At 41.6% G+C, this 22,621-nt stretch overlaps 1 protein-coding gene and 11 non-coding genes across 12 annotated transcripts; all 12 read left to right on the forward strand.

Moving 5' to 3' along the window:
* Nucleotides 1-633: 633 nt before the first annotated feature.
* On the forward strand, nt 634-706 carry trnam-cau (transfer RNA methionine (anticodon CAU)). The gene has a single exon. It is a non-coding gene; the product is annotated as a tRNA-Met (tRNA).
* A 700-nt stretch (nt 707-1,406) lies between these two features.
* trnam-cau (transfer RNA methionine (anticodon CAU)) lies at nt 1,407-1,479 on the forward strand. Its single transcript has one exon. It is a non-coding gene; the product is annotated as a tRNA-Met (tRNA).
* A 2,249-nt stretch (nt 1,480-3,728) lies between these two features.
* Nucleotides 3,729-3,801, forward strand: trnam-cau (transfer RNA methionine (anticodon CAU)). The gene has a single exon. It is a non-coding gene; the product is annotated as a tRNA-Met (tRNA).
* A 1,088-nt stretch (nt 3,802-4,889) lies between these two features.
* trnam-cau (transfer RNA methionine (anticodon CAU)) lies at nt 4,890-4,962 on the forward strand. Its single transcript has one exon. It is a non-coding gene; the product is annotated as a tRNA-Met (tRNA).
* Nucleotides 4,963-6,051: 1,089 nt separating this feature from the next.
* On the forward strand, nt 6,052-6,124 carry trnam-cau (transfer RNA methionine (anticodon CAU)). Its single transcript has one exon. It is a non-coding gene; the product is annotated as a tRNA-Met (tRNA).
* A 1,100-nt stretch (nt 6,125-7,224) lies between these two features.
* LOC132446480 (uncharacterized) lies at nt 7,225-15,254 on the forward strand. Its single transcript, XM_060036796.1, has 12 exons — nt 7,225-7,516; nt 8,668-8,811; nt 8,895-8,981; nt 9,104-9,190; nt 9,352-9,429; nt 9,541-9,708; nt 9,803-10,446; nt 10,629-10,956; nt 11,210-12,017; nt 12,114-12,323; nt 12,622-13,247; nt 13,337-15,254. Exons 2-12 carry the CDS (start codon nt 8,668-8,670, stop codon nt 14,564-14,566), a joined length of 4,410 nt encoding a protein of 1,469 aa, XP_059892779.1. The 5' UTR covers nt 7,225-7,516; the 3' UTR covers nt 14,567-15,254.
* A 1,188-nt stretch (nt 15,255-16,442) lies between these two features.
* trnam-cau (transfer RNA methionine (anticodon CAU)) lies at nt 16,443-16,515 on the forward strand. Its single transcript has one exon. It is a non-coding gene; the product is annotated as a tRNA-Met (tRNA).
* A 1,088-nt stretch (nt 16,516-17,603) lies between these two features.
* Nucleotides 17,604-17,676, forward strand: trnam-cau (transfer RNA methionine (anticodon CAU)). The gene has a single exon. It is a non-coding gene; the product is annotated as a tRNA-Met (tRNA).
* Nucleotides 17,677-18,764: 1,088 nt separating this feature from the next.
* trnam-cau (transfer RNA methionine (anticodon CAU)) lies at nt 18,765-18,837 on the forward strand. Its single transcript has one exon. It is a non-coding gene; the product is annotated as a tRNA-Met (tRNA).
* Nucleotides 18,838-19,925: 1,088 nt separating this feature from the next.
* On the forward strand, nt 19,926-19,998 carry trnam-cau (transfer RNA methionine (anticodon CAU)). Its single transcript has one exon. It is a non-coding gene; the product is annotated as a tRNA-Met (tRNA).
* Nucleotides 19,999-21,086: 1,088 nt separating this feature from the next.
* trnam-cau (transfer RNA methionine (anticodon CAU)) lies at nt 21,087-21,159 on the forward strand. Its single transcript has one exon. It is a non-coding gene; the product is annotated as a tRNA-Met (tRNA).
* A 1,088-nt stretch (nt 21,160-22,247) lies between these two features.
* On the forward strand, nt 22,248-22,320 carry trnam-cau (transfer RNA methionine (anticodon CAU)). Its single transcript has one exon. It is a non-coding gene; the product is annotated as a tRNA-Met (tRNA).
* Nucleotides 22,321-22,621: the final 301 nt, after the last annotated feature.

The following is a 22,621-nucleotide window of genomic DNA, read 5'->3' on the forward strand; positions in this document are numbered from 1 at the left end:
CCATGTGTAAAGATTCTTGATTTCCAGGTTATCTTAATATTCTGAAGGTATTACTCATGAGAATCTTGTGGCTTCTGAGAAGAAATGACTTGACAGCCATAACACATGGCATTCTTCATTGAGTTCAACAGTAGTTAAATTTTTCATTTTGATTTATCATAATATGTGTAACATGGATTTTTATTATACTTGATATCAATCTTAGCACAAAAAATGCTGTAAGCCTGATTCTTGCTGTTCAATGGTTCCCTTGTTGGTGCAGTAGGCAGCACTTCATTCTCATGATCTGAAGGTCGTGAGTTCGAGCCTCACTTGGGGCACAGAGTTTAAGAAACTAAATTGTATCATGCATTGTAAAAATGTTTGTAAAAAAAATCGGATACCAGTGCCCGGTTTAAAGATTCTTGATTTCCAGGCTATCTTAATATTCCGAAGCTATTACTTATGAGAATCTTGTTGCTTCTGGGAAGAAATGACTTGACAGCCACAAAACATGGCATTCCTAATTGTGTACAACAGTAGTTCAATTTGTCATATTGATTTAACATTATATGTGTAACATGGATTTCTATTATACATTAAATCGATCTAAGCGCAAAAATTGGTATGAGCCTGAATAGTTATGTTATTGCTGCCTCGTTGGCGCAGTAGGCAGCGCGTCAGTCTCATAATCTGAAGGTCGTGAGTTCGAGCCTCACACGGGGCATAGTATTTTAGAAACTAACGAGTATCATGCATTGTAAAAATGTTTGTAAAAAAATCGGATACCAGTGCCCGGTTGAAAGAAACTTCATTTCCAGGCTGTCTTAATATACTGAAGGTAAGACTTGTGAGAATCTTGTGGCTTCTGAGAAGAAATGACTTGACAGCCATAAAACATGGTATTCTTAATTGAGTACAACAGTAGTTGGATTTATCATATTGATTTAACAAAATATGTGTTACGTGGATTTTTATTATACTTAATATCAATCTTTGCACAAAAATTGCTCTAAGCCTGAGTCTTGCTGTTCGCTGGTTCCCTCGTTGGTGCAGTAGGCAGCACTTCATTCTCATATTCTGAAGGTCGTAAATTCGAGCCTCACACGGGGCACAGAGTTTTAGAAACTATCCAGTATCATGCATTGTGCCAATGTTTGTAAAAGAAATCGGGTATCAGTGCCATGTGTAAAGATTCTTGATTTCCAGGTTATCTTAATATTCTGAAGGTATTACTCATGAGAATCTTGTGGCTTCTGAGAAGAAATGACTTGACAGCCATAACACATGGCATTCTTCATTGAGTTCAACAGTAGTTAAATTTTTCATATTGATTTAACATTATATGTGTAACATGGATTTCTATTATACATTAAATCGATCTAAGCGCAAAAATTGGTATGAGCCTGAATAGTTATGTTATTGCTGCCTCGTTGGCGCAGTAGGCAGCGCGTCAGTCTCATAATCTGAAGGTCGTGAGTTCGAGCCTCACACGGGGCATAGTATTTTAGAAACTAACGAGTATCATGCATTGTAAAAATGTTTGTAAAAAAATCGGATACCAGTGCCCGGTTGAAAGAAACTTCATTTCCAGGCTGTCTTAATATACTGAAGGTAAGACTTGTGAGAATCTTGTGGCTTCTGAGAAGAAATGACTTGACAGCCATAAAACATGGTATTCTTAATTGAGTACAACAGTAGTTGGATTTATCATATTGATTTAACAAAATATGTGTTACGTGGATTTTTATTATACTTAATATCAATCTTTGCACAAAAATTGCTCTAAGCCTGAGTCTTGCTGTTCGCTGGTTCCCTCGTTGGTGCAGTAGGCAGCACTTCATTCTCATATTCTGAAGGTCGTAAATTCGAGCCTCACACGGGGCACAGAGTTTTAGAAACTATCCAGTATCATGCATTGTGCCAATGTTTGTAAAAGAAATCGGGTATCAGTGCCATGTGTAAAGATTCTTGATTTCCAGGTTATCTTAATATTCTGAAGGTATTACTCATGAGAATCTTGTGGCTTCTGAGAAGAAATGACTTGACAGCCATAACACATGGCATTCTTCATTGAGTTCAACAGTAGTTAAATTTTTCATATTGATTTATCATAATATGTGTTACATGGATTTTTATTATACTTGATATCAATCTTAGCACAAAAAATGCTGTAAGCCTGACTCTTGCTGTTCAATGGTTCCCTTGTTGGTGCAGTAGGCAGCACTTCATTCTCATGATCTGAAGGTCGTGAGTTCGAGCCTCACTTGGGGCGCAGAGTTTAAGAAACTAAATTGTATCATGCATTGTAAAAATGTTTGTAAAAAAAATCGGATACCAGTGCCCGGTTAAAAGATTCTTGATTTCCAGGCTATCTTAATATTCCGAAGCTATTACTTATGAGAATCTTGTTGCTTCTGGGAAGAAATGACTTGACAGCCACAAAACATGGCATTCCTAATTGTGTACAACAGTAGTTCAATTTGTCATATTGATTTAACATTATATGTGTAACATGGATTTCTATTATACATTAAATCGATCTAAGCGCAAAAATTGGTATGAGCCTGAATAGATATGTTATTGCTGCCTCGTTTGCGCAGTAGGTAGCGCGTCAGTCTCATAATCTGAAGGTCGTGAGTTCGAGCCTCACACGGGGCATAGTGTTTTAGAAACTAACGAGTATCATGCATTGTAAAAATGTTTGTAAAAAAATCGGATACCAGTGCCCGGTTGAAAGAAACTTCATTTCCAGGCTGTCTTAATATACTGAAGGTAAGACTTGTGAGAATCTTGTGGCTTCTGAGAAGAAATGACTTGACAGCCATAAAACATGGTATTCTTAATTGAGTACAACAGTAGTTGGATTTATCATATTGATTTAACAAAATATGTGTTACGTGGATTTTTATTATACTTAATATCAATCTTTGCACAAAAATTGCTCTAAGCCTGAGTCTTGCTGTTCGCTGGTTCCCTCGTTGGTGCAGTAGGCAGCACTTCATTCTCATATTCTGAAGGTCGTAAATTCGAGCCTCACACGGGGCACAGAGTTTTAGAAACTATCAAGTATCATGCATTGTGCCAATGTTTGTAAAAGAAATCGGGTATCAGTGCCATGTGTAAAGATTCTTGATTTCCAGGTTATCTTAATATTCTGAAGGTATTACTCATGAGAATCTTGTGGCTTCTGAGAAGAAATGACTTGACAGCCATAACACATGGCATTCTTCATTGAGTTCAACAGTAGTTAAATTTTTCATATTGATTTATCATAATATGTGTAACATGGATTTTTATTATACTTGATATCAATCTTAGCACAAAATATGCTGTAAGCCTGATTCTTGCTGTTCAATGGTTCCCTTGTTGGTGCAGTAGGCAGCACTTCATTCTCATGATCTGCAGGTCGTGAGTTCGAGCCTCACTTGGGGCACAGAGTTTAAGAAACTAAATTGTATCATGCATTGTAAAAATATTTGTAAAAAAAATCGGATACCAGTGCCCGGTTTAAAGATTCTTGATTTCCAGGCTATCTTAATATTCCGAAGCTATTACTTATGAGAATCTTGTTGCTTCTGGGAAGAAATGACTTGACAGCCACAAAACATGGCATTCCTAATTGTGTACAACAGTAGTTCAATTTGTCATATTGATTTAACATTATATGTGTAACATGGATTTCTATTATACATTAAATCGATCTAAGCGCAAAAATTGGTATGAGCCTGAATAGATATGTTATTGCTGCCTCGTTGGCGCAGTAGGTAGCGCGTCAGTCTCATAATCTGAAGGTCGTGAGTTCGAGCCTCACACGGGGCATAGTGTTTTAGAAACTAACGAGTATCATGCATTGTAAAAATGTTTGTAAAAAAATTGGATACCAGTGCCCGGTTGAAAGAAACTTCATTTCCAGGCTGTCTTAATATACTGAAGGTAAGACTTGTGAGAATCTTGTGGCTTCTGAGAAGAAATGACTTGACAGCCATAAAACATGGTATTCTTAATTGAGTACAACAGTAGTTGGATTTATCATATTGATTTAACAAAATATGTGTTACGTGGATTTTTATTATACTTAATATCAATCTTTGCACAAAAATTGCTCTAAGCCTGAGTCTTGCTGTTCGCTGGTTCCCTCGTTGGTGCAGTAGGCAGCACTTCATTCTCATATTCTGAAGGTCGTAAATTCGAGCCTCACACGGGGCACAGAGTTTTAGAAACTATCAAGTATCATGCATTGTGCCAATGTTTGTAAAAGAAATCGGGTATCAGTGCCATGTGTAAAGATTCTTGATTTCCAGGTTATCTTAATATTCTGAAGGTATTACTCATGAGAATCTTGTGGCTTCTGAGAAGAAATGACTTGACAGCCATAACACATGGCATTCTTCATTGAGTTCAACAGTAGTTAAATTTTTCATATTGATTTATCATAATATGTGTAACATGGATTTTTATTATACTTGATATCAATCTTAGCACAAAAAATGCTGTAAGCCTGATTCTTGCTGTTCAATGGTTCCCTTGTTGGTGCAGTAGGCAGCACTTCATTCTCATGATCTGCAGGTCGTGAGTTCGAGCCTCACTTGGGGCACAGAGTTTAAGAAACTAAATTGTATCATGCATTGTAAAAATATTTGTAAAAAAAATCGGATACCAGTGCCCGGTTTAAAGATTCTTGATTTCCAGGCTATCTTAATATTCCGAAGCTATTACTTATGAGAATCTTGTTGCTTCTGGGAAGAAATGACTTGACAGCCACAAAACATGGCATTCCTAATTGTGTACAACAGTAGTTCAATTTGTCATATTGATTTAACATTATATGTGTAACATGGATTTCTATTATACATCAAATCGATCTAAGCGCAAAAATTGGTATGAGCCTGAATAGTTATGTTATTGCTGCCTCGTTGGCGCAGTAGGCAGCGCGTCAGTCTCATAATCTGAAGGTCGTGAGTTCGAGCCTCACACGGGGCATAGTGTTTTAGAAACTAACGAGTATCATGCATTGTAAAAATGTTTGTAAAAAAATCGGATACCAGTGCCCGGTTGAAAGAAACTTCATTTCCAGGCTGTCTTAATATACTGAAGGTAAGACTTGTGAGAATCTTGTGGCTTCTGAGAAGAAATGACTTGACAGCCATAAAACATGGTATTCTTAATTGAGTACAACAGTAGTTGGATTTATCATATCGATTTAACAAAATATGTGTTACGTGGATTTTTATTATACTTAATATCAATCTTTGCACAAAAATTGCTCTAAGCCTGAGTCTTGCTGTTCGCTGGTTCCCTCGTTGGTGCAGTAGGCAGCACTTCGTTCTCATATTCTGAAGGTCGTAAATTCGAGCCTCACACGGGGCACAGAGTTTTAGAAACTATCAAGTACCATGCATTGTGCCAATGTTTGTAAAAGAAATCGGGTATCGGTGCCATGTGTAAAGATTCTTGATTTCCAGGTTATCTTAATATTCTGAAGGTATTACTCATGAGAATCTTGTGGCTTCTGAGAAGAAATGACTTGACAGCCATAACACATGGCATTCTTCATTGAGTTCAACAGTAGTTAAATTTTTTCATATTGATTTATCATAATATGTGTAACATGGATTTTTATTATACTTGATATCAATCTTAGCACAAAAAATGCTGTAAGCCTGATTCTTGCTGTTCAATGGTTCCCTTGTTGGTGCAGTAGGCAGCACTTCATTCTCATGATCTGAAGGTCGTGAGTTCGAGCCTCACTTGGGGCACAGAGTTTAAGAAACTAAATTGTATCATGCATTGTAAAAATGTTTGTACAAAAAATCGGATACCAGTGCCCGGTTTAAAGATTCTTGATTTCCAGGCTATCTTAATATTCCGAAGCTATTACTTATGAGAATCTTGTTGCTTCTGGGAAGAAATGACTTGACAGCCACAAAACATGGCATTCCTAATTGTGTACAACAGTAGTTCAATTTGTCATATTGATTTAACATTATATGTGTAACATGGATTTCTATTATACATCAAATCGATCTAAGCGCAAAAATTGGTATGAGCCTGAATAGTTGTGTTATTGCTGCCTCGTTGGCGCAGTAGGCAGCGCGTCAGTCTCATAATCTGAAGGTCGTGAGTTCGAGCCTCACACGGGGCATAGTGTTTTAGAAACTAACGAGTATCATGCATTGTAAAAATGTTTGTAAAAAAATCGGATACCAGTGCCCGGTTGAAAGAAACTTAATTTCCAGGCTGTCTTAATATACTGAAGGTAAGACTTGTGAGAATCTTGTGGCTTCTGAGAAGAAATGACTTGACAGCCATAAAACATGGTATTCTTAATTGAGTACAACAGTAGTTGGATTTATCATATTGATTTAACAAAATATGTGTTACGTGGATTTTTATTATACTTAATATCAATCTTTGCACAAAAATTGCTCTAAGCCTGAGTCTTGCTGTTCGCTGGTTCCCTCGTTGGTGCAGTAGGCAGCACTTCGTTCTCATATTCTGAAGGTCGTAAATTCGAGCCTCACACGGGGCACAGAGTTTTAGAAACTATCAAGTATCATGCATTGTGCCAATGTTTGTAAAAGAAATCGGGTATCAGTGCCATGTGTAAAGATTCTTGATTTCCAGGTTATCTTAATATTCTGAAGGTATTACTCATGAGAATCTTGTGGCTTCTGAGAAGAAATGACTTGACAGCCATAACACATGGCATTCTTCATTGAGTTCAACAGTAGTTAAATTTTTCATATTGATTTATCATAATATGTGTAACATGGATTTTTATTATACTTGATATCAATCTTAGCACAAAAAATGCTGTAAGCCTGATTCTTACTGTTCAATGGTTCCCATGTTGGTGCAGTAGGCAGCACTTCATTCTCATGATCTGAAGGTCGTGAGTTCGAGCCTGACTTGGGGCACAGAGTTTAAGAAACTAAATTGTATCATGCATTGTAAAAATGTTTGTAAAAAAAATCGGATACCAGTGCCCGGTTTAAAGATTCTTGATTTCCAGGCTATCTTAATATTCCGAAGCTATTACTTATGAGAATCTTGTTGCTTCTGGGAAGAAATGACTTGACAGCCACAAAACATGGCATTCCTAATTGTGTACAACAGTAGTTCAATTTGTCATATTGATTTAACATTATATGTGTAACATGGATTTCTATTATACATTAAATCGATCTAAGCGCAAAAATTGGTATGAGCCTGAATAGTTATGTTATTGCTGCCTCGTTGGCGCTACCTAAATCCGATCCGTCTGCTTTCTAGATTCAGGATCGTCCAACCAAATCATCGGAATTCCAATATCTTTTCACCAGAATGACCAATCACACGTTCCACTGTCCATTTCTCTCCATTTCTCTTCCATATCTTTTCACCAGAATGACCAATCACACGTTCCCCTGTCCATTTCTCTCCCTGCGCTAAGCCAATCACGGACAGGCTAGCGACGCTCCGAATTCGGAATGGATTTTAACTGTAGAACAAACCACACGTATTCAATCGTCATTCCTGAAAACGACTCTGTAAGGTAAGGGTTTGAATTACATTAAAACACATTTAACACATCCAATCGCGGAAATGATCCACCCTATAAATTCGGACAGGTCATGCTCTGGAAAAGGTAGCGGTAATAACGGTAGTAAGTACGCTCTTCTGAAAACTAGTACAACAAATGCTTTAGATTTAAGAACCAATAAATCGCGGAAATTATCGACGTTATAAATTCGTTCTACTGAATATAGGGTATTACTTTATCCAAAAGTCTGACCGTGCGGATTCTTAAATTCGGACAGGTCATGCTCTGGAAAAGGTAGCGGTAATAACGGTAGTAAGTACGCTCTTCTGAAAACTAGTCTGCAATTGTTTGCAATTTACATTACAACAACAAATGCTTTAGATTTAAGAACCAATAAATCGCGGAAATTATCGACGTTATAAATTCGTTCTACTGAATATAGGGTATTACTTTATCCAAAAGTCTGACCGTGCGGATTCTTAGCTTGTCCGGACATGTCACTACTTTTCCTCGTCATTTCACTGACTTTGGTTAATTTACAAGCATGTTAGCTTCGGTTTAACTTTACTAACTTGAAATGATCGACGTTCTAAATTCGTTCTACTGAATATTGGTATTATTTAATCCAAAAGTCTGACCGTGCGGATTGTCTTACCTTGTCCGGACATGTCACTACTTTTCCTTGTCATTTCACTGACTTTGGTTAATTTACTAGCATGTTAGCATCGGTTTAACTTTACGAACTTGGGTCAACTTCTTGTTAATTTATTGCATGTCAGCCTCAGTAGGAACTAGTAGTACGATTACGGTGAACGACCATTTTAATTCACCTGTACGGTGAACGACCATTTTAATTCACCTGTACGGTAAACAACCATTTTAAATTACATGGGGATATACTAGGGATTATTTTGTATGTAACACACACACACACACACACACACACACACACACACACACACACACACACACACACACACACACACACACACACACACACACACACACACACACACACACACACACACACACACATATATATATATATATATATATATATATATATATATATATATATATATATATATATATATATATATATATATATAGCATATGTCTTTGACAATGTATGGTAACTTGGCCATTCTTCCCCTTGTCTTCAGATGTCTACTAAGAAGCATCGAGCCATGGGGTCTGAGGAGTGGGTGAGCCGCCTGAAGGCATTTGCCTCTTCTGGCACTTGGCCCTCCAGTGCAGGGAACAGGCCATCTCCGAAACAGGCCAAGTGGCACAACCTCTACCAGAAGGTAAGCTTTGCCCCAACAGTAAACCAAAACTCCAAAGTGAACCAATTGTGTCTAAGTAAATCATTCTTTTCAATTAATTACAGATTGAGAAGTGTCCCATGATGCTGCGTGGGCAGACCTTAATCTTAGGGATAGCCCAGACATGTACCTGTGGCTTTCACTCCCAGCAGGTAATATTGAGAGCCTGGTGAAATAAATGCATTTTGTAGGCTTACAATTTGTGATGTGGACAAAATCCCATATTGATTAGTATTAATGCTTGTTTAATGGTTTTATTGTTTCTGTCTGTCAGTCTGTGAGAAGCCCTGCAGCTACCTCTGCCTCCACCTCTGCTGCGCCTGCACGGAGCCCTGGGAGGCCTGCATTGACGCTGGCGATGGTGAATATTTCCATCACATTAAATACCATGTCATTCACCTGGTTAGCCATGATCAACTCATCTCAGATCTGTGTGTTTACATAACTTTCATGCGTATCACTGGTGTGTATAATGCCATTTTTAACACCATTTTATTAAGACTATTCTTGGTTGATTTTCAGTTTGAGAAAGCGCGGTTCGGTGGGACTTTGTCTGCTGCAGCCAAGCCGAATGTCAATCTGACCAGGAGGCCTGTTGAGGTAATTGATGTACCTATAGCTGTGCCTGATGCCTAAGAACACAGCCATACAGCCAACACTGTCCTTGTTTTGTAATTGTACTTCATCGGCTCCGTTTCCCCCTCTTCCCAGCGTCCCTCCAGCCCTGCCACTGTCCCGTCTGGGAGAAGCACTCCATCCGCTACCCCACCTCGAGTGACGCCCCCTTCCAGTCCCAGATTCTACAGGCCTGTCTCCCCTTTCTCTCTGCCTCCATCCAGCCCCGTCATGTCGGCGGCGAGGACCAGCTCTTCTCCTCTGGTTCGTGCAACTGTAATAACCTCTCTACAGGTCTTACATGCTGTAGCGTGTAGCGGATAGATGATTTATGATCTTTTTCTTTTTCTTTATGTAGGTAGAATCAGATACGAGTCCTGCTCCTCCAGGTCTCCTCCCTGCTCCTCCAGGTCTCCTCCCTGCTCCTCCAGGTCCCCTCCCTGCTCCTCCAGGTCCCCTCCCTGCTCCTCCAGGTCCCCTCCCTGCTCCTCCAGGTCCCCTCCCTGCTCCTCCTGGTCCCCTCCCTGCTCCTCCTGGTCCCCTCCCTGCTCCTCCTCTTGCTGCTCAGTTCTGGCTGCCGGTGGAAATGAGGAAGACCATTCCCCAGCAGGACCAGCGCTGGATTGCATCCACGCTGTGGAGGAACCAGCGGCTGCGCCCGGACGTCCAGCTCTGGTATGAGCCACCTGTTCCTGCCCTCATCTACAACCAGGTCCCATCACCAGACCGCTTTTTTATGCACCGGCTCCTGGTGTGGATGCCCTACCACCTGTGGAAGGTGAGGCTGTCCTGCCCCCAGTGCAAGGGGCAGCTCACCGGGGCCGGCATCCATAAGAGGGCACGGAAGGTCCTGGACGTGGACAGGTACTACCTGATGGTGACGGAGACCCTCAGGTGCAACTCCTCCAGTTGCGTATCAAATTACCTGTCCACGAGCCAGACCGTCCTGGACCAGCTGAGCTTGGCTCTCCGCGGGGAGTTCCGCCTCATCCTGACCCGCAAGTGAGTTCAGATCATGAAAGCAAATATCTTTTTTCAGTAATCAGTAATCCAGCAAATAGCAATATTTGATCACACTAAACCCCATCAATATTAGATCAAAAATATTTATAACATTTTGCCCATAGAAAACTCTTTGTCCAGCCAAACTAAATAATTTGATACAATCATACCTGTCCACAAAGGTATGCGTGTGACATCCGTGTCATCCGGATGCTACGGGAGAGGACCCTCGGCAACAGCTCCACACGCCTGGCCAAACAGCTGCGGGAGAACCACGGCGAGGAGTGGCTGCAGCGGTTGGCCCGCTACATGGAGCTGGCCAATGACTTTGCCCGCAGGCCCGGTCTCTTCCCTGTGGTCTGTCAGAGCCCCCCCGAGCCTATCGCTGTCCCGACCAACAGGTGGCTCCTGACGGTGTACGGGAAGGACTTGATGAGCCGTATGGGTCACATCAAGGCCAGCATCACCTCCACCTTTGGCTCCATTTTAAAAATGGATTCTACAAAGAAGGTAAAAAGGACATCAGTAATAATGCATCAACAATATATGAAATGGGTTTTCTCATAACACCATATCCCAGCTTGGGAGCCATTGAAGTTATAGTCACAAATGTGTCAATGTTTATTTGTGCATTTTTGCGTGTGTAAATGCCTCTTTTATATGTTTATTCCTAGATATATATTTTGCTTCTGTTTTGTTCTTATTCTAATTTATATTACTGTTTTGAAAGCACTCTGAATTAGTTTATTCTGATTAATTCCAGATGACCAAAAAGCTGGCTGGAGCCGCCAAGGGGACGGCGCTCTGGGTGTCCTCCGTCAGCAACGAGAAGGGGCAGGTCCTGATCAGCGTCCTGACAGCCCAGGAGGGACCTGGACTGGACCGGATGGTGTCAGGCCTCATCAGGCGCTACAGCGAGGCGGGCGTGGCTCCCCCTATACTCCTCTATGTGGACTGTGGCTGCTGCAAGGAGACGGGAGGGGAGAGCAAGCTGCAGGCCAGGTTCGGCGGCTGGCCAGACCTCGTCATCCGGCTGGACATCTGGCACTTCCTTCGGCGGCTTGCGGCCGGATGCATGACCGACGCCCACGCCCTGTACCCCATCTTCATGGCCACGCTCTCCGTCTGCCTGTTTGAGTGGGACCCTGAAGATGTGGCCCTTCTGCGCCACGCCAAGAGGGAGGAGCTCCGGAGGGAGGGTGTGCCCGGCATCTCCGAGGCTCTGGTGGACAGCCGGTTGACCAAGGCCCAGTTGGCGCTGTACTGCAGGCGGAGGACCCGTGGAGAGGAGGCCACCATCCGCCAGGTGGAGGCCCTGCTGCAGGAGCTGATGGGGGACAAAGGCAGGGACCTGCTGGGTGTTCCCCTCCTGGACCGGGTGAGGATGGAGCACATCTGGCGGGTTCAGAAGAGGCACGTCAAGTGCATCCAGGACCTGCCAGGTGTGCCTCTGTACACAAAGACCGGCACCACCACCACCAAGGACGGCGTCGTCCTCACCAAATACAGGTGTGCGCGAGGTTCAACGTCACTGGAGTCCTTCCACTGCCACCTGAACCGCTTTATTCCAGGTGAGTTTTAATGGCATCACCAGCGTCTAACACACTGACGACCATTTACTTTTATTGGTAATACATGTTTTACAATACAATATTCTGTACTTTCAGGGACCCAGGCCAATGACCTGAACTTCCAGCTCTACTTGCTGGACGGGCTGAACCGGTGGAACCAGGACCGGGCTGCTGCTGCTGTGGCTGAGAAGATGTCCGCTCTCCTCAGCTACTCAGGGGATCTGGTACACTGTGTGAACACATTTGGCACCAATGTGTTTGGACAGATGTTTGTCCCCTCTTTCCGCCTCCCCAGCAAGTACACTGGTAAGTTGCACTGAATACTGAATGCTTCACACTGGGACATGAAATGACGACCAGGCATGTATACGTTTATAATGAAATGTTGTTAATTATGCAAAACAGATTAGATTCACATATTTGCATATTCTGTCGTCCAATCTGTCATCATAAATATGTTAACAAGTCACAACAAGAAGGTGCTATAATCAAATAATGAATGGGGGCTGCTCACTTTCTATCTATATTCAGACCAACATTAATATGGGTTCCACACATGTTGATGTACTTATTCTGCTAATCACAATGTTGTTTTCATTCCCAGGAGAGTTGATAGGCATTGACTACCTCTACATGCAGACGGGGAAGTGCATGCAGGACATGGATCCTGAGGGGGAGGAGACGGAGCAGCTGCTGGAGGACCTGGGCGACGAGGCAGAGGATGAGGGCTTCACAGACGACACCGAGGCTAGTCTGGAGCTCTTCTCTGCCCTCATTTCACTACCACCTGCTCAGCCCTCCACCAGTGGTTCCTGGTCCGCTGCTCCACCTCCTCCTTCTCCTCCACCACCGGCTCAGCCCTCCACCAGTGGTTCCTGGTCCGCTGCTCCACCTCCTCCTTCTCCACCACCACCGGCTCAGCCCTCCACCAGTGGTTCCTGGTCCGCTGCTTCACCTCCTCCTTCTCCACCACCACCGGCTCAGCCCTCCACCAGTGGTTCCTGGTCCGCTGCTCCACCTCCTCCTTCTCCTCCACCACCGGCTCAGCCCTCCACCAGTGGTTCCTGGTCCGCTACTCCACCTCCTCCTTCTCCTCCACCACCGGCTCAGCCCTCCACCAGTGGTTCCTGGTCCGCTGCTCCACCTCCTCCTTCTCCACCACCACCTCCACCTGCGTCATCTGCTGTCACCGCTCCGGGTGCCGCCCCACAGGTTCCTGTTGAGCAGTTGGTAAGTACCTTTGAGCAATAGTGAAACATAACATTTAGATTTCTTTCCTATTTGTCCAGCATCAATGTTAAAATGGTTTTATTTTTCAGGCAGTGGATGAAAACAACATCCCGGGCCTGGAGAGGGTGGACCGCCTAGCCGAGTATCTGGTGGGGCTGAGGAGCCAGACCAGCCTGGCCCTCAGCAACCGGGACGTCGGCATCATCGTCGGCCTGTGGGAGGACCTGCTGCCCTACGACCAGCAGAAGGCGGTGTACCATGCACGGCACCAGGACAGGCTGCTGACGGGGCGCTTCAGGTCGCCGAAGAAGAAGGGAGAGTTCACGTCGGGTGTGGACAGTTTGCGGAGATGCACCATAACAGCGAGTGCATCTCCTGCACAGTGGCCTTCATGCTGCCGCCTGGTTGATGCCATCTGTGTTAGGCTCTGCACCCTCCACCCTTCCCCTACCAAGAAGGGGAAGGGGTACCTCTCAAGGTGGAGTCTGATCCTGAGGGACTACCGCAGGATCAGACAGCTCATCCTGGCCAACGGGGCCGTGATGTCCACCACCAGCCTGCAGCTGGTTGAGGTGAACCAGACCACCCTCATCCAGTGGCACAACAGGAGGGTGGCCAGGCAGGGTGTCTCCGTGTTGTGCCAGGGTGTGGACCTGCCTGCCCCTGTGCCTGTTGCCACCGTGGTCTTACCTCCGGGTATGGACCGCCCCGCTGTGGCTCCTCAAACCCCGGGCCTGGTGAAATATTCCTACCACCTCCCGGAGAGCACAGCGGGGCGGGCCAAAATGAACCGGAGGGCCACAGCCACTGCCACCGCAGCCGTAGCACCAGCACCGGCACCGGCACCAGCACCAGCAACGGCACCTGCAACGGCTGTAAGGCCCAGGATGAAGACAGCCCAGAGGCGGCTGTTTCCCTGTCCTCCCACCCCTACCCCTGTCATCAGCAGCACCCCTGCTCCATTTGTTTTTGCCCTCCCCCGGGCCCCTGCTCCATTTGTTTTTGCCCTCCCCCGGGCCCCTACTCTCTCCGGCACTCCTGCCCTCACCCAATCCCTCCCTAGCACATCATTCCTCCCGGTAAACCCCCTGTTGCGCTACCCTCACGCCCAGCCCCCCATTATGTTTGCTGTCCCCTCAGCAGTGCCTCCTGCAGAACGGAAGAGGCCTTACAACAGGACTGGGGAGGCAAATAAATGCAGGAGGTGTGGGGAGCCCCGGAGTGCAGCGACTGGCCACAGCCAGTACAAGGGGAAAATCTACTGCCCCTCCTCCGAGTCCCTGACCAAGGAGCAGTGGTTGGCGGAGAGGAGGAAATAAGATTACCAGTGTATAGTATCTATGTTATATGTTAAAATAAACATGTTTATATATTAACAAATGTTTTAAGAATTATTTGCTGGTCATCTTATTCGAATCATTAGCCAGATCCACTCCACAAGAGGAAGCACCATACTACTATTGCAATATAATATGCACACAAAATGATTTATAGTTGAAATACTTGTAGGTTGAAGATGGAGGCTAAATTGAGCCCACAGGTCACAATACAAATAATAACTAAACAAGTAGCTTGCTAAAGAGTGCACAGGTGTGCTGTGAATAGCTGTATGGCTACAACAATAGTGGAAAAGAAAGTAACATATTCATTAGAATATTCCCATTAAAATAAGTGCATATGTGTGTCAATGGAGGGCAAGGGTAATTATATTTGCGCAAGAGATCTTGAGTACATCCATGAATGAACCAAAAAATGTTTTTGTCACCGGTGGGACTTGAACCGCCGACCTTCTGTTCCAAGGCTGAAGAATTGCAAACAAAACTCCACATTCTCAGGTTTTTATTAGTTTTTTATGTAATGAAATGTTTTTTTGTAATTTATGTCCTAAATTTCTCTCATTCCCTTCCCTTTCCCCTTTTTCTCCCTTTTTCTCCCTTTTTCCTCTCTTTTTCCTCTCTTTTTCCTTCCTTTTCTTCTCCCCCCCTTCTCCCCCCTTTCCTTCCTTCTTCCCCCCCCTTAAAAGACTATTGTTCCCCAGCTTTGGCGCAGTAGGCAGCGCGTCAGTCTCATAATCTGAAGGTCGTGAGTTCGAGCCTCACACGGGGCATAGTGTTTTAGAAACTAACGAGTATCATGCATTGTAAAAATGTTTGTAAAAAAATCGGATACCAGTGCCCGGTTGAAAGAAACTTCATTTCCAGGCTGTCTTAATATACTGAAGGTAAGACTTGTGAGAATCTTGTGGCTTCTGAGAAGAAATGACTTGACAGCCATAAAACATGGTATTCTTAATTGAGTACAACAGTAGTTGGATTTATCATATTGATTTAACAAAATATGTGTTACGTGGATTTTTATTATACTTAATATCAATCTTTGCACAAAAATTGCTCTAAGCCTGAGTCTTGCTGTTCGCTGGTTCCCTCGTTGGTGCAGTAGGCAGCACTTCATTCTCATATTCTGAAGGTCGTAAATTCGAGCCTCACACGGGGCACAGAGTTTTAGAAACTATCAAGTATCATGCATTGTGCCAATGTTTGTAAAAGAAATCGGGTATCAGTGCCATGTGTAAAGATTCTTGATTTCCAGGTTATCTTAATATTCTGAAGGTATTACTCATGAGAATCTTGTGGCTTCTGAGAAGAAATGACTTGACAGCCATAACACATGGCATTCTTCATTGAGTTCAACAGTAGTTAAATTTTTCATATTGATTTATCATAATATGTGTAACATGGATTTTTATTATACTTGATATCAATCTTAGCACAAAAAATGCTGTAAGCCTGATTCTTGCTGTTCAATGGTTCCCTTGTTGGTGCAGTAGGCAGCACTTCATTCTCATGATCTGAAGGTCGTGAGTTCGAGCCTCACTTGGGGCACAGAGTTTAAGAAACTAAATTGTATCATGCATTGTAAAAATGTTTGCAAAAAAAATCGGATACCAGTGCCCGGTTTAAAGATTCTTGATTTCCAGGCTATCTTAATATTCCGAAGCTATTACTTATGAGAATCTTGTTGCTTCTGGGAAGAAATGACTTGACAGCCACAAAACATGGCATTCCTAATTGTGTACAACAGTAGTTCAATTTGTCATATTGATTTAACATTATATGTGTAACATGGATTTCTATTATACATTAAATCGATCTAAGCGCAAAAATTGGTATGAGCCTGAATAGTTATGTTATTGCTGCCTCGTTGGCGCAGTAGGCAGCGCGTCAGTCTCATAATCTGAAGGTCGTGAGTTCGAGCCTCACACGGGGCATAGTGTTTTAGAAACTAACGAGTATCATGCATTGTAAAAATGTTTGTAAAAAAATCGGATACCAGTGCCCGGTTGAAAGAAACTTCATTTCCAGGCTGTCTTAATATACTGAAGGTAAGACTTGTGAGAATCTTGTGGCTTCTGAGAAGAAATGACTTGACAGCCATAAAACATGGTATTCTTAATTGAGTACAACAGTAGTTGGATTTATCATATTGATTTAACAAAATATGTGTTACGTGGATTTTTATTATACTTAATATCAATCTTTGCACAAAAATTGCTCTAAGCCTGAGTCTTGCTGTTCGCTGGTTCCCTCGTTGGTGCAGTAGGCAGCACTTCATTCTCATATTCTGAAGGTCGTAAATTCGAGCCTCACACGGGGCACAGAGTTTTAGAAACTATCAAGTATCATGCATTGTGCCAATGTTTGTAAAAGAAATCGGGTATCAGTGCCATGTGTAAAGATTCTTGATTTCCAGGTTATCTTAATATTCTGAAGGTATTACTCATGAGAATCTTGTGGCTTCTGAGAAGAAATGACTTGACAGCCATAACACATGGCATTCTTCATTGAGTTCAACAGTAGTTAAATTTTTCATATTGATTTATCATAATATGTGTAACATGGATTTTTATTATACTTGATATCAATCTTAGCACAAAAAATGCTGTAAGCCTGATTCTTGCTGTTCAATGGTTCCCTTGTTGGTGCAGTAGGCAGCACTTCATTCTCATGATCTGAAGGTCGTGAGTTCGAGCCTCACTTGGGGCACAGAGTTTAAGAAACTAAATTGTATCATGCATTGTAAAAATGTTTGTAAAAAAAATCGGATACCAGTGCCCGGTTTAAAGATTCTTGATTTCCAGGCTATCTTAATATTCCGAAGCTATTACTTATGAGAATCTTGTTGCTTCTGGGAAGAAATGACTTGACAGCCACAAAACATGGCATTCCTAATTGTGTACAACAGTAGTTCAATTTGTCATATTGATTTAACATTATATGTGTAACATGGATTTCTATTATACATCAAATCGATCTAAGCGCAAAAATTGGTATGAGCCTGAATAGTTATGTTATTGTTGCCTCGTTGGCGCAGTAGGCAGCGCGTCAGTCTCATAATCTGAAGGTCGTGAGTTCGAGCCTCACACGGGGCATAGTGTTTTAGAAACTAACGAGTATCATGCATTGTAAAAATGTTTGTAAAAAAATCGGATACCAGTGCCCGGTTGAAAGAAACTTCATTTCCAGGCTGTCTTAATATACTGAAGGTAAGACTTGTGAGAATCTTGTGGCTTCTGAGAAGAAATGACTTGACAGCCATAAAACATGGTATTCTTAATTGAGTACAACAGTAGTTGGATTTATCATATTGATTTAACAAAATATGTGTTACGTGGATTTTTATTATACTTAATATCAATCTTTGCACAAAAATTGCTCTAAGCCTGAGTCTTGCTGTTCGCTGGTTCCCTCATTGGTGCAGTAGGCAGCACTTCATTCTCATATTCTGAAGGTCGTAAATTCGAGCCTCACACGGGGCACAGAGTTTTAGAAACGATCAAGTATCATGCATTGTGCCAATGTTTGTAAAAGAAATCGGGTATCAGTGCCATGTGTAAAGATTCTTGATTTCCAGGTTATCTTAATATTCTGAAGGTATTACTCATGAGAATCTTGTGGCTTCTGAGAAGAAATGACTTGACAGCCATAACACATGGCATTCTTCATTGAGTTCAACAGTAGTTAAATTTTTCATATTGATTTATCATAATATGTGTAACATGGATTTTTATTATACTTGATATCAATCTTAGCACAAAAAATGCTGTAAGCCTGATTCTTGCTGTTCAATGGTTCCCTTGTTGGTGCAGTAGGCAGCACTTCATTCTCATGATCTGAAGGTCGTGAGTTCGAGCCTCACTTGGGGCACAGAATTTAAGAAACTAAATTGTATCATGCATTGTAAAAATGTTTGTAAAAAAAATCGGATACCAGTGCCCGGTTTAAAGATTCTTGATTTCCAGGCTATCTTAATATTCCAAAGCTATTACTTATGAGAATCTTGTTGCTTCTGGGAAGAAATGACTTGACAGCCACAAAACATGGCATTCCTAATTGTGTGCAACAGTAGTTAAATTTGTCATATTGATTTAACATTATATGTGTAACATGGATTTCTATTATACATTAAATCGATCTAAGCGCAAAAATTGGTATGAGCCTGAATAGTTATGTTATTGCTGCCTCGTTGGCGCAGTAGGCAGCGCGTCAGTCTCATAATCTGAAGGTCGTGAGTTCGAGCCTCACACGGGGCATAGTGTTTTAGAAACTAACGAGTATCATGCATTGTAAAAATGTTTGTAAAAAAATCGGATACCAGTGCCCGGTTGAAAGAAACTTCATTTCCAGGCTGTCTTAATATACTGAAGGTAAGACTTGTGAGAATCTTGTGGCTTCTGAGAAGAAATGACTTGACAGCCATAAAACATGGTATTCTTAATTGAGTACAACAGTAGTTGGATTTATCATATTGATTTAACAAAATATGTGTTACGTGGATTTTTATTATACTTAATATCAATCTTTGCACAAAAATTGCTCTAAGCCTGAGTCTTGCTGTTCGCTGGTTCCCTCGTTGGTGCAGTAGGCAGCACTTCATTCTCATATTCTGAAGGTCGTAAATTCGAGCCTCACATGGGGCACAGAGTTTTAGAAACTATCAAGTATCATGCATTGTGCCAATGTTTGTAAAAGAAATCGGGTATCAGTGCCATGTGTAAAGATTCTTGATTTCCAGGTTATCTTAATATTCTGAAGGTATTACTCATGAGAATCTTGTGGCTTCTGAGAAGAAATGACTTGACAGCCATAACACATGGCATTCTTCATTGAGTTCAACAGTAGTTAAATTTTTCATATTGATTTATCATAATATGTGTAACATGGATTTTTATTATACTTGATATCAATCTTAGCACAAAAAATGCTGTAAGCCTGATTCTTGCTGTTCAATGGTTCCCTTGTTGGTGCAGTAGGCAGCACTTCATTCTCATGATCTGAAGGTCGTGAGTTCGAGCCTCACTTGGGGCACAGAGTTTAAGAAACTAAATTGTATCATGCATTGTAAAAATGTTTGCAAAAAAAATCGGATACCAGTGCCCGGTTTAAAGATTCTTGATTTCCAGGCTATCTTAATATTCCGAAGCTATTACTTATGAGAATCTTGTTGCTTCTGGGAAGAAATGACTTGACAGCCACAAAACATGGCATTCCTAATTGTGTACAACAGTAGTTCAATTTGTCATATTGATTTAACATTATATGTGTAACATGGATTTCTATTATACATTAAATCGATCTAAGCGCAAAAATTGGTATGAGCCTGAATAGTTATGTTATTGCTGCCTCGTTGGCGCAGTAGGCAGCGCGTCAGTCTCATAATCTGAAGGTCGTGAGTTCGAGCCTCACACGGGGCATAGTGTTTTAGAAACTAACGAGTATCATGCATTGTAAAAATGTTTGTAAAAAAATCGGATACCAGTGCCCGGTTGAAAGAAACTTCATTTCCAGGCTGTCTTAATATACTGAAGGTAAGACTTGTGAGAATCTTGTGGCTTCTGAGAAGAAATGACTTGACAGCCATAAAACATGGTATTCTTAATTGAGTACAACAGTAGTTGGATTTATCATATTGATTTAACAAAATATGTGTTACGTGGATTTTTATTATACTTAATATCAATCTTTGCACAAAAATTGCTCTAAGCCTGAGTCTTGCTGTTCGCTGGTTCCCTCATTGGTGCAGTAGGCAGCACTTCATTCTCATATTCTGAAGGTCGTAAATTCGAGCCTCACACGGGGCACAGAGTTTTAGAAACTATCAAGTATCATGCATTGTGCCAATGTTTGTAAAAGAAATCGGGTATCAGTGCCATGTGTAAAGATTCTTGATTTCCAGGTTATCTTAATATTCTGAAGGTATTACTCATGAGAATCTTGTGGCTTCTGAGAAGAAATGACTTGACAGCCATAACACATGGCATTCTTCATTGAGTTCAACAGTAGTTAAATTTTTCATATTGATTTATCATAATATGTGTAACATGGATTTTTATTATACTTGATATCAATCTTAGCACAAAAAATGCTGTAAGCCTGATTCTTGCTGTTCAATGGTTCCCTTGTTGGTGCAGTAGGCAGCACTTCATTCTCATGATCTGAAGGTCGTGAGTTCGAGCCTCACTTGGGGCACAGAGTTTAAGAAACTAAATTGTATCATGCATTGTAAAAATGTTTGTAAAAAAAATCGGATACCAGTGCCCGGTTTAAAGATTCTTGATTTCCAGGCTATCTTAATATTCCGAAGCTATTACTTATGAGAATCTTGTTGCTTCTGGGAAGAAATGACTTGACAGCCACAAAACATGGCATTCCTAATTGTGTACAACAGTAGTTCAATTTGTCATATTGATTTAACATTATATGTGTAACATGGATTTCTATTATACATCAAATCGATCTAAGCGCAAAAATTGGTATGAGCCTGAATAGTTATGTAATTGCTGCCTCGTTGGCGCAGTAGGCAGCGCGTCAGTCTCATAATCTGAAGGTCGTGAGTTCGAGCCTCACACGGGGCATAGTGTTTTAGAAACTAACGAGTATCATGCATTGTAAAAATGTTTGTAAAAAAATCGGATACCAGTGCCCGGTTGAAAGAAACTTCATTTCCAGGCTGTCTTAATATACTGAAGGTAAGACTTGTGAGAATCTTGTGGCTTCTGAGAAGAAATGACTTGACAGCCATAAAACATGGTATTCTTAATTGAGTACAACAGTAGTTGGATTTATCATATTGATTTAACAAAATATGTGTTACGTGGATTTTTATTATACTTAATATCAATCTTTGCACAAAAATTGCTCTAAGCCTGAGTCTTGCTGTTCGCTGGTTCCCTCATTGGTGCAGTAGGCAGCACTTCATTCTCATATTCTGAAGGTCGTAAATTCGAGCCTCACACGGGGCACAGAGTTTTAGAAACGATCAAGTATCATGCATTGTGCCAATGTTTGTAAAAGAAATCGGGTATCAGTGCCATGTGTAAAGATTCTTGATTTCCAGGTTATCTTAATATTCTGAAGGTATTACTCATGAGAATCTTGTGGCTTCTGAGAAGAAATGACTTGACAGCCATAACACATGGCATTCTTCATTGAGTTCAACAGTAGTTAAATTGTTCATATTGATTTATCATAATATGTGTAACATGGATTTTTATTATACTTGATATCAATCTTAGCACAAAAAATGCTGTAAGCCTGATTCTTGCTGTTCAATGGTTCCCTTGTTGGTGCAGTAGGCAGCACTTCATTCTCATGATCTGAAGGTCGTGAGTTCGAGCCTCACTTGGGGCACAGAGTTTAAGAAACTAAATTGTATCATGCATTGTAAAAATGTTTGCAAAAAAAATCGGATACCAGTGCCCGGTTTAAAGATTCTTGATTTCCAGGCTATCTTAATATTCCGAAGCTATTACTTATGAGAATCTTGTTGCTTCTGGGAAGAAATGACTTGACAGCCACAAAACATGGCATTCCTAATTGTGTACAACAGTAGTTCAATTTGTCATATTGATTTAACATTATATGTGTAACATGGATTTCTATTATACATCAAATCGATCTAAGCGCAAAAATTGGTATGAGCCTGAATAGTTATGTTATTGCTGCCTCGTTGGCGCAGTAGGCAGCGCGTCAGTCTCATAATCTGAAGGTCGTGAGTTCGAGCCTCACACGGGGCATAGTGTTTTAGAAACTAACGAGTATCATGCATTGTAAAAATGTTTGTAAAAAAATCGGATACCAGTGCCCGGTTGAAAGAAACTTCATTTCCAGGCTGTCTTAATATACTGAAGGTAAGACTTGTGAGAATCTTGTGGCTTCTGAGAAGAAATGACTTGACAGCCATAAAACATGGTATTCTTAATTGAGTACAACAGTAGTTGGATTTATCATATTGATTTAACAAAATATGTGTTACGTGGATTTTTATTATACTTAATATCAATCTTTGCACAAAAATTGCTCTAAGCCTGAGTCTTG

This window comes from Gadus macrocephalus, chromosome 18 (genome assembly GCF_031168955.1).
Source record: "Gadus macrocephalus chromosome 18, ASM3116895v1".
Classification (NCBI taxonomy): Eukaryota; Metazoa; Chordata; class Actinopteri; order Gadiformes; family Gadidae; genus Gadus; species Gadus macrocephalus.